The sequence below is a fragment of the Camelus ferus genome, chromosome 1 (genome assembly GCF_009834535.1).
Source record: "Camelus ferus isolate YT-003-E chromosome 1, BCGSAC_Cfer_1.0, whole genome shotgun sequence".
NCBI classification, from domain to species: Eukaryota; Metazoa; Chordata; class Mammalia; order Artiodactyla; family Camelidae; genus Camelus; species Camelus ferus.
In genome coordinates this window covers 65709692-65721892 of record NC_045696.1, presented here as the reverse complement: position 1 = coordinate 65721892, position 12201 = coordinate 65709692, and the positions used below count along the sequence as shown (strand labels likewise).

General features: G+C 34.1%; 1 protein-coding gene across 1 annotated transcript in view; it reads left to right on the top strand.

Annotated features, from left to right (window-relative positions):
- OSTN (osteocrin) overlaps positions 1-11823 on the top strand; it is a 37560-nt gene extending 25737 nt beyond the window's left edge. The window contains exons 4-5 of the mRNA XM_006188868.3: positions 5578-5674; positions 9178-11823. Coding sequence (XP_006188930.1) covers positions 5578-5662 — 85 coding nt within the window. The 3' untranslated portion in view covers positions 5663-5674; positions 9178-11823. The remainder of the gene's footprint in view (positions 1-5577; positions 5675-9177) is intronic.
- Positions 11824-12201: the final 378 nt, after the last annotated feature.

Here is a 12201-nt window from a genome sequence, read left to right as displayed (position 1 = left end):
AAAAATAAGAAAACATTAAAGATAACTTAATAACTGATCTTGGATGGCAGGGTTCAGTATTATAAAGATTTCAATTTTCTCCAAATTTATTTATACCTTAACTTCAATACAATTCCAGGTAAAATTGTGAAAGGATTTTCCATGAAACTTGACAAGCTGAATCTAAAATTTATGAATAATTAGCTACAGATATAGAGAAAAATGGAAGAAAGGAACATGACCACTATGTCACCCCATAAATAAAAAATAACTTCAAAAGGATTAAAAATGTAAATGTGAAAGGCAAAACTTCAAAAAGATTTTAGGACAACATGAAAGAATATTTTTATAACATTATAGAGATGATTTAATAAACAAAAAGTAAAAATGTTGATAAATTTTAAGACAACATTAAAGATTTTCATAAAAGACACAATAAAAAAGATTAACCATAAATGGGAAAATATATTTGCTTATAACTGACAAAGTCTAATACTCAGAGTATAAGAAACACTCCTACAAATCAATATTTAAAAGAAAAACAAACCAATAGAAAAACAGACAACAGACTTAAACAGGTACTTCCAAAAGCAGAAACCTAAGTGGCCAATAATCGAAGGAAAAGATGTGCAACTTCATTAGTATTTGTAGAGAGCAAACTAAGACCACAATGAGATACAATAACAAATGCATTAGTCTGGCAAAATTAAAGGCCCACAATGCACAAGTTAGCATAGATTTGAAACAATAAGAACTGTCACACACTGCTCTGGATGTGTAAATGGATATAACAACTTTGGAAAAGAGTCTGGCACTAGGTAATAAAATGAATTATAGGCAGAGTGAGCAACTTACTTCTAAAAGTATACCAGAGAGGAATCCTTAAACGTGCATTACAGACATGTGTAAGAAATGTTTTAGCTGAACAGTACGTAAGAATAATAACAAAAAGGAAATGCCTCAAATTCCCTTTCACAGTAAAACACAGTAATGAGCCATTGTATGTTCACACAGTGAATTACTTTACAACATAAATAAAATAAAAGAACTGCATCTACACATGTCAACATGGACAAATCTCAAAACACATAATATTTGCTGAAAAAAAGTCAAAGAATTCACACATAACTTCTTCCAAATAAAATTCTAGGATCATCTAAACTAACCAAGAATACATAAGGATTATAAAGAAAAACCAAGGGAGCTATTGGATCAAAATTCATCTTACAGATTACATCTGGGAGTAAGCCATGAGAGGGAGTCAATTTGGGAGGAGGAACACTGAGGACTTCTAAAGCACTGGTGATACTTTATTTCTTAACTTGGTGCTACCAATAGGGATGTTCATTTTATTTTTTCAACTGCACACAGATAAATTTATAGACTCTTGTCTGTGTGAGGTGATTCTATACAAAAAGTTTAAATCCAAGTTTTCTGATAGTTTTTTAGATTGTCAAACACCTTTAGAAACTGAATTATCAAAGAATATAAATTTGAAAGAAAATCTTATTTGGCTCAAGAAGTCTATATTTTAGCGTGAAGTTCAAAGTTATATTTACAATCATCCATCTTCCTTATATTACTTTGATAGACATTCTGTATCCTTAAACTACTTTCAGAATGTTGTAGAAAGGAAAAGGTGGATTGTTTTAAATGGATACATTATGTAAGCCGTGTTATACCGTTATTTTGTCACAAGAGGGACTAGATAGTCAGAAAGTACAGTTTTCCCTCTTGGTCTTAAGAGTATTTTTCTATGTTAACATTTATGTTTTACATACTGTGTCAGGGTATGTGTTGTAGAATATATTACTGTTACATACGTTTCGTATCAGCAAGAAATGTTAAATACTGTTTTGCCATTTGGCTTCTGAATAGATGGAAACTATATAAAAAGTATTTAACTTACTGAGCTATTGTTGTTTTTTGATAAGTAGGAGAAATAAATAGAATCAAAGTCAACCATCTCCTGGTTTCTAATACTTTTTTTTATCAAATCTGGGGGAAAAAAAGGAAAGGAAAGAACAGGGAATCAGGGAAGAAGGAAGAAAAAAGAAGGGGTTAGTTTTGTTTTTCACCATACCACAGCTCCCTCTCATTTACTTGAGCAGGAAAAGTAGATTAATTGTAGTAATGAAAAAAATGTTATTTTCATTTATTTTACAGTCACTTTTGAAAAAAATACATTGGTAGTATGGACCAATAAATATTCTGTTCTAATTTATAATGATGTATGGGACTATCACCCTCCTCTTTAAAAAAGTGAAAGGATTATTTTTTGTGGCGCCCTCCATTCTGCAGATGCTTTGGGAGGTCAGCTCACATATGGGGCACGACTTTTTTCCCAGCTACCAAGTCCTTCCTCTTCTCACCAGTCCTTTAAACATCTGGAAGGGCTGGTTTCTCACTTCCTCTTCCTGTTTGTCTGGGACTTTCCTTGAGCACTATTCTCCATCCTCAGGCAGCTTCCACCTTACCCCTTCCCTAGACTTATAATGGGAGTAGTCCGTGAAGGAATTTAAGGTTTCAAGGAATAAAAATCCCATCAGTTTAATTTGGGGGGGGGGGGGTATTAGCTACATTACACTTAAACATCAGCCCTAAATCATACAAATATATATATGTATTTTTTTATTGCTATGGTAATAAATTATCACAAACTTCTGGACTGACAACAACACAAACTGATTATCTTACAGTTGTGTAGGTCAGAAGTCCAGTATATCCTCACCGGTCACCACATATCGTTCTGGCCAACACTGACATGACTGATTGCCAACCAGTGGGTGGCCCCTAAGGCTCCTCTGTGTGCTGCTCTGGGCTCTCTCTTTCAGCTGGTCTACCAGCAAGGCACAGAGGAAGTCAGGGGGTTGGTGGGCTGTGCCCCGTCTTGGAGGCTCTAGGAGAGAATTTATTTCCTGCTCATTTAAGTTGTTGGCAGAATTCCGTTCCTTTTGGTTATAGGACAGAGGTCCTCATTTTCTTTTGAGAACAACCAGAGGCCACAGCGTTCCTTGGTTTGTGGCTCTTTCCTGCACCTTCCAGACCAGCAACCTGGTGGGTTAAGTTCTCAGACTGCAGCTCTCTGACCCACTCTTCTTCAGTCGTCCTCCACTTCTAAGGACTAGGCAGGGCCTTCCAGATAATCTTGGATAATCTTCTCATCTCAAGGTTTGTATTAATCCCATCTGCAAAGTCCCTTTTGCTAAGCAAGGTGACATATTTACAGATTCTGTGGATTGTGACACAGACATCCTTTACAGCAGCAGAGGTGGGGGGGGACCATTACTGTGACCACAGGAAAACAACTGCTTAAGTAAAGAGTCTATAAATTTACTTATGTGAATAAAAATAATTTAAAAATATAAAGAAGACATTTTTTCAACAGTCGTTATTTATAATTACATCAGAAGACCTAAAGCACAATTCATGTGCATGGTTTCCTATTTCTCTTGACAATTAATTTTGGGCTAATTTTACAGATATTTCCCAGTTGATTATCAAATTGAAAAATATGTAGTTAATTTATCATGAAATCCAGAAGTGCAAACAATAGGCACCACTTAAGAGGGTGTGTTTTTCAGAAATTTGAAGAGTAGAATATGGATAGGTTAAGGATAAGTACTAAGTATTTTTTCCCCAAATTTTCCCCTGTTAATCAAACTGCTGTCTAAGAGACAGTCTTATAAGATCATGTATACAATGCTATCTGCACTGACTAGCAAAACTAAGGGCCAACCTAGAAAGGAAGACCGATGTGAATCAGCAGAAAAGAAGGCTACATTATATTAAAAAAAAATAATATGACTCTATTTCTATAATATCACTTGAGGGTAAGCTCCCCATCAGGTTCAATGCCTATTTTTTATCATCCTTCTATACACAGCACTAAGTACAGTACTTAGCATATTGAAAGCATTAGATAAATATTAATTGGCTTCAAATTAATTGTTTTAATTAGAATTAAACAACATTTACAAAACTTTCTATATGCAAGATACAGTAATAAAAACCTCTCATTTTCATTGTTCTTTATTCTTTTCAGAGTTTTTAAAATAAATTATTTACCTAATAGTGATATGAGAAAAATTGAAAAATTTTGCCTTAAGTTAAAAACCTGGCATCAAGAAAAATGAGAGGATTTTTCCTTCTACTATTTTTATAAAATCATTGCCAATATTACAGTACTTACTTACAGGTTTTTGAAAGCAAAGACTATTTCTGACGTATTGATCCCAAGATGACCACAAAAGGAAATTTATACATAGTAGTTACATAGTAAATGATACTATAAAAAAATCATAGATATTGTAGTTTTCATTCATTTTTAGTGTTTAAATCATGTAGTATATATTGACAATATAAAAGAAGTAAGTAGAAAAAACTAAAGAAGCTGCTGAAAATGTTCTGAAACAAACCTTGTTTAACTATTTAAGCTGTTGAATATTGACTAAGGTTGTCTTATAAGGTGATTAGCCCTTCGTCACTGAGATTTTCAAGTGATGAGCTGGTCAAAAATTGAAGCAGAAATTCTAATATTTGGTGGGAGAATAACCTTTAAGACTCTTTCCTATTCCAGAAGTATTTAACTGCTGGTAGTGTTCTGTGCTTGATTTTGGGTCCTTATTGTGCTTGTAATCTGTACATATATAATAATATTCAGTTATAAAATATTTATCCTCTTTTTGCATGTATATTATACCAATAAATAGCCTAACAAATCTGTAAGTCAACTGCCATCAGCTGTGAGACAAGTCACTAACACAGGCTTTTTAGCTTCTTTCAGTTTCTATCTTTACTAAGACGACTGATAACTTCTTTTAATTCCAAGGTCAGTGAACATTATGCACTCAAAGTTCTGGGACCTTTCCTGCTAAATTTCTTAGCACCAAGTGATGACAACCACAAATCAAGCTAAAATGTTTCTTTTGAAAGAAATAATTTATGGAATATACAAAGCGTAAGGCCTCCTGAAGGAATTTTTTAAACTTTATTTTAATAATGAAATATTTTTTCCCAAGCAATATTTGACGCAGAGCTTGTATAACAAACGTAGACCATCACAGACAGACGAAGCTCCTCTGGGTAAAATCTGAGCGAAGACGCGAGAGGCCCACTTAGTCCACACTCAGTCTTGGCATCAGTGCTTCCCTCCCCCACCACCGCCCTTCCAAAGAAGAACCATTCTGAGAAAGGGGTTGGGAAAACCACTGACCTAGTGTAACCTTCCTCAGTTAACAGAGGAATACACCAAAATCTTAAAAAGGGAAAAGGACTTACCCAAACGAAACACTCAGCAAGTTGGTATGCCGGTAAGACCTGGCTTTTCACCTAGGCGACTTGATATTGGATAAGTTATTTAATTTCTCTAAGCTTTGGTATCCTTAGAAGAAAACAGAGGTAGTCAGACCTACTTCAACAGACGCTGAAAAGATATGAGCTAGTGTCTAACACAGAGCGGGTGCCAATGAATGAAAGCTCTCACGGTTATTTCAACCCCGGTAGAAAGCCGCTAGATCTATATGAATTAAAAGTGTGAAAGTGACGATTGATGACTTGGAATTTAGCTTAAAAATGTTATTTTTGGTTCGTTTTTAGGAAAGTAGTAGATAATCCAAAAAGGCGATTTGGTATCCCCGTGGATCGGATTGGCAGAAACCGACTTTCAAATTCCAGAGGCTAAAGGATTGCAATCGTGAGTACAATTTGAAGAAGTGACAATCCATGCAGGCTTTGATTAACATCTCACAATGGGCCAATTGACCCATCTTGGTTCATAAGTCCCCCTTTTGATTTCTTAGCTTATGAATTCTCTATTTCAAACATTTCTGTAGTCAATCAGTATATTGATGCTAAATAATTTAAATGATATTTAAAAAAACAATATCTTAGATCTACTTCACCCTAATAAAAAGACTTAAGAATTCTCACAGATTCCTATATAATTATTGAATATTAATACCCAAAAAAGATTGCAATTCTAATTAATAATAAATCACCTTCATAAATATACATTCACGCATAACCATACTTCTATCATGAAGAAGACACATCCTAGTGACACATATCATTTTGTTGCCAATAACTACATTACTAGAATATCGTACCATGGAACATAGGAAAGAGAATGATGTAGAAGAAAGAGTATTCGCCATGGAATCAGGACACGTAATTCAAATCCTGGTTCTGACATTCATTATCTTGTTCCCATCAAGGCACCTTATTTCTTTGTAGCTTGTACATTTAAATGATAACATAAAGGTTTTGTGAGGATTAAACTAGATGCTTGTACTAGTCCTAGGATGTATTGGACACACAAGTGATAATACCTTATATTACAGTCCTGAAAATTCACTCTGTGCTGACCCCAAAACTTAGTGCTATACATACATTGTTTCATTTAGTCCTCGTGTTCCATAAAGTAAAAACTATTACTATTTCAGTATCATTAAGAAGTAGTACATTATAAGGGTAAAAGTAGATCAGGCTTTGTGGGTCAAATTCCAGGTCATCTATCTGTCAGCTGTGGCAACTTGCTTAAATTTTGAAACTCCCTTTCATGAAATGAGGATAATAATAATTTTTACCACATTGCATTGTCCTGAGGACAAATGAGTTCATATACATTAAACACTTAGAATAGTGCCTGACATGTATTAAGTACTCAATTATTATTATTCTTATTATACAAGTAAGTGGAAAGCTTAGATAATTATCTCACAATGCCACATAGCTAGTAAGTGATACAGGTAGCATTCAACTCCAGAAGGCTTAAATCCTTAGCCTGTATTTTAAACAATATATGTAATCACAAATATTATATGTTTTAAACACTAAATATTTGTTGGGTGTAAAATCTAGGCAATGTATTTTCTCCCAGTAGGGCTTACAGAGGATGTAACCTTCCTCCCAGACAGATAAGACAACCCGTAACTGCTTTAACAACTTCAGGCTACAGAGAGAAAACTCTGCTTTCTGGTTTTCTCAAGATAATCCTCAGACACTGACGATACAGAGGCCCCAGAAGCGTTACATGAGCCTTGACCCTCTTTGAATTTAAATCATGCCATTTTTTTTCTCCTTATCAAATACTCTAAACCACAGTGAAAAGTCAGCATTTTGTGTCAGCTTTCTCATTCTCAGAGTGACTTAGTTAAAATAATTGTCTTTTTTTTCCTCTGTAGAGTCTTTGATCAATGAAGTGATGAAGTTACTGAATGTCCATAAATACAGGAGGACTTACTGAACTTAGCCAATAACACTGCCTTTTGAATAGCACCATCTTCAAAACACTCCTTGAACTCCTTATATCTAGAGCTATACCAAGTATGGTCCCTCTTCAGGGTTGTTAAAGATCACCGCATTGTATCTGAGTAGGAACTAAGCGCTGTTAAAAATCAAATATCTCCTTGACATCAGGGCCACCGTCCTGTAGTTTCTTTCTGTATTAATAACATCATGTCACTAAGTTAAAATAATTAATTTCAATTGGTTTCCACATGTATCCTTCCACCTTTGCAACCCTAGTATTTATTACCATTTTAGTATTTCTGAATTCAACCAAAACAGGTTATGATTTTTAAAAAATCATACAAGAAACTCATTTTTCCTATAAACTTTTATATGAAGTTTTAGAGAGTAAAAACTCCAGAAAGCTACTAAATTATGAAAAAGGAGCTCAATTAATGTTTCCTGAATCACTGTTGAGTGAAATCCAAGTTAGGATATTATCTCCTTCACTTAACAGATTTTTTTTTTTTCTTTTGAAGTATAGTCAGTTACAATGTGTAAATTTCTGGTGTATAGCACAATGTCCCTGTCAGGCATATATATATACACGCATACTCATATTCATATTCTTTTTCATGAAAGGTTATTACAAGATAGTGAATGCAGTTCCCTAACAGACTTTTAAAAGTATCATGACAGTCGCTGTCCTTACTATTAAAATCTCAAGCTAGTAATATCACAAAAGAATAGGCTTAGAAAAGAACTTCACGTCATGTGCTTTCTAATTCCCTTTTGTCAGTCATTGTGGGCTCACTTGCTCAACTATTGTTTCTTTTCACTATTTCCTGCCACCATCACCAAGATTTCTCAGACACTTTCTGACTTCCTCATGTGAAATTTCATGTTTTATATTAAATAAATTATAAAGGCCATAAAAACATATTCTTAACTTCCTTTCAACTTTTCAAAATTCTTTTTTGGTATATTATTTCTTGTTATCACAATATTCCTTTGAATTAAACAGAGGCATAGTATGTCCATCATTTAATAGATAACTTGAGTCATTAAATAACTTTCACATAATCATGCAGCTAAATCATTAGAGATTCAAGAATGTAAAGTCTCATTTAATCTAAATCTTTCTTTAAAAACAAAGTGAGGACACTGGGGCAATGAAAGAACACTGATTTGTCCCCAATTTTGTGAACTCTCGGACAGAGCAAGATCTAGGACCCACGCTCTCTGGACTTCTAGGTCATCATTTTCTTCCTGACCATTCGTAAGGTCTAGGTGCTAAATTGTCATTGCTTGATGCTGACTTCACTGCTAATCGATTTCTAAAACAAACAGAAACAGTATCTCAGATTTTATGAAAATCTTTATTTCACTTCTGTAGGAGGTAATAAATACCCTTTTGGAGCAGTTTTATTTGTGGGTTTTCACCTTCTGGGTTTCACTATAAGTCTTCACACTGAAAGTGAAACTGGCACTAATCATGGAAGTTTTTCTTGGTTTGAGGTCAAGTCTAGATGCAGCTGCTGTGTCTTACTTAGTTTCCGGAACAAATACTGATTTCTTTTCCCCATAGGTATTTTGAGAAGAAAGATAATCTGATTTTAATACAGTGTCCTCCTCCAACCATTCATATATTGAGCCAAAGTTTTGAATTTTTAATAGGCTTCAGTTCTAAGATTGAAAACTCAAAATAAATAGAGGTACCTGAAGAAAGGAAGTGTGGGTTCAGCATCAGCACCTAGCTGTTACATTAAAAATACTCTTTTTTAATGAATTTTGATCCAAAATTATCATATTGCATTATTGTCTCTACAATAAAAAAAACCACCTACATAAAAGCTACAATGAAACCTCATGTAATTAGTTTTAGCTCTTCTCTCCTGAAGTTGATGGATTTCCCCTTATTTACAGAGTTCTCAGTAGCTTTAACAATTTCAACTTTCATTTTTGCAGACTCAACTTCCTTGGGTGAAATGTCACAGAAACAAGGAAGATGCTTCAGTGAAGGTCTTCGTACTCCTTATTGATTAAACTTTTAAGAAAACTTCTGTAATCCTTTCCAGAGCTTGAACTTCAGTTCATCATATCACAGTATTGTTATAGTTTCAATTAAATTATGCAGATAATTTCAGTGCATAGATATTTTAAAAATATATATTTTAATCATTCTTAAATGGTTGCTTGGCCCCAAAACTTAACTTTTCTAAGAAACAATCAAAAAACACAATATAGTGAAATGCTTTCTATATTCATTTACCATTTACATATATGCAGTTGAAGAATAGTGGCTGAAGACTGATTTCCTTCTGTAAAATTTAGGCATAATCCATTTGTTTATTATTGGGAAACGAGGAAAGACAATGTTGGATATTCTCTCTTGAATACCTTCACTTCTCTCTTATCCTTTGTCTGTGAGCCTCTTGGGTAATGATTGTGAAATTAGGCTTCTCTTATATTCAAATTTCAATCAGGTTGAACCAAATGAAACACAGTCCCAGTTCCAGAAATAAGAGAAAACAGGTCTCTGAGCAAGACAAAAATAGCAGTAATGAAGCCCATAAACTTTATTCTGCAAATGAACTGAGAAACATTGCAGGTCAGAACACACAGACTTAGAATTAGGAAGTGAAGGATATTACTCACTTGCCAAGCTTGGCTATCTCGTGTCTTATAACAGCTTTCCATTTCTCTAAATTATAACTTATAGTTAATTATGAGCAGCAATGGCTGATTGTGAGGAGAACAACTACACACAGAAGTAACAGATGAAAGTGTAGAGGAAGTCAAAGAATCACCAAATGGGAAACCACCAGAGCAGCTGGGGCCAGTTAGGTTCACCCAACTGTAGCACCGTATGTTTTAGCGCATTGCAATAAGCAGTCTTTTTGATGTTAACCACTCAGCCAAGAATCCATTTAATCTGTTTCATATACTGTGGCAGTGAAGAATATAATATATTTAAGAATGATTTCTTTAAAATGATTCAAATTATTTTCAATTGGCCTATCAAAGCATAAGGTTTGATATTCTGGAAAGCTCCGTTCTTGGTAAAAGCTGTGCTGTTGTAATTTAGGTGTGTGTTGGATGTGCTTTCAAAACATAAAGACAACTTATTCCTTGGACCAGAGATTTAGCAGAAGTTAGCAGAAGTTTAAAAATCCTTTGGAAATACTTCTTTAAACCCCAGTAATCACTGTCAAATGGACCTGATATTTTGGAAGGAAGAAGTTTGGCCAGTAGGTTTACTTTAGCCTAAAAGGTAAGAGTGTTAATGAGAGGTTATATTCATACTAGAAGAAGAGGAGAGAAGTGGGTAGCTGTTGACCTTAATTAAAAATGAATTCATATAAGATCCAAAGAATAAATTAACTCACACATAGAAATGAAGATGTATACTTAGAATACAGAGAGGTTTTGTGACATAACTTCTTCACTTGGGGGAAGTTGCTGCTGAAAATCTTTAAATTTAAGTTTAGGAAGAAACAGAAAGTGAATAATTAAGAGGCCACAGCAAAGAGAAATGAATTTTGAGAAAGCTAGCCGAGTCTGTTTTTCATAAACTTGCATTCGAAAGTTAGCAGTGGCACATAGACAAATATTCTGCAGGGCCCACTATTTGGAAGAATTATTTAAGTTATCATTTTCTCGTCCAGCTTTCCAAACTTTCTGATGAATTATAGAAATATGTCCTCTTTTTTGGAAGCTCTTCCTTTCCTTTCTCTCCCCTTTGGATATTTCTCAGCTGCTAATCCAACTGGATGCTGCTGCTTCGTGCTTTGACAAGAGGTATTAAAACCGACTTTAGCTTCACAAGTTCTCATGGTAGAGATTTAAAGTTAAATGAAACAAATTGATTTCCCATCTTCTTTACGTTCTTAAATTCAAAACTACACCTATGGCATCCAGTGTAATTAAAGAACTCACAATATATTCATGTATACTCTATTCTAATGTGTAATGCATTTGTCTCATCACATCGAAACAAGACTTCCATGAAGAAAAGAAGAAAAGTGGTTTCTCCACCTACAACTATTTTATTTCACATTGTAACTTTTACCACTACTTTATACAGAGCAGAAAATAAGTCAGTGGTATGCTAGTTTAAAATAGGGCATTCTTTTAATGTAGCAGTAAATTAAGGCATAATTTCTGTTAAGAACATGATGAGTCATGTCATCTATTTGTCCGATGTACATTGCTAAATCCAGCTATACTTTATTGAGAAGTCAGCAGCTTGAAGGGACTTTTCATTTAGTTTCAAAGAAATATATCACCTTTTATTTCTCTTTGTTCCTGTGTGAAGCTTCTGTGGGCAAACTGTGAATATAGATATCTGAGTTCTGGCATTAATTATATAACCAGTTTTTTAACAGGGGATGTTAATTCCTGGCTATACACACAAAAAATATCTAGCAATTTCTACATTTCATTGACAGATATCCTTAGGGAATTAAACTTTTTAAAGCAAATTGTTAAAAGATAACTGAATGGGTTCTTCTAAAAGTAGAAGTATCAAACGCTTCTTTGAATGGCATTACCCCTAAAGTTTAAAAATGCTTGAATGTTGTTCAACCTCTCCAAAGTTAATAAACATGAGATGATGAAAGCAGGGGTTTTGTCTTTCTTTATCATAATATGTTTGTGTTCACAACAGATGTAAATACACGGGAATATTCAGGCGTTACTGAGAGACTAATATTTACGTACACTTAAGCAGCTCCTAATAAGTATATTTAAATCACTACAGGCATACTACTCAACTTGGTCTGTTTTATATATTTTTAATACTTTTTTTTTAGTTTAAGCAATATTGTCCATTCTGTCTCATGAGATAGTTTTATCTTTAAGCACTACACAACTAACATCAAGGAGATAAACTGTTTTCCCCATACTGCAACGGAAGGGAATACCTGCAGACTCATCTGGCCAGCTTTTCTAATCATGGACATTCTTTCATTATAAAGTTACTTCAACAAT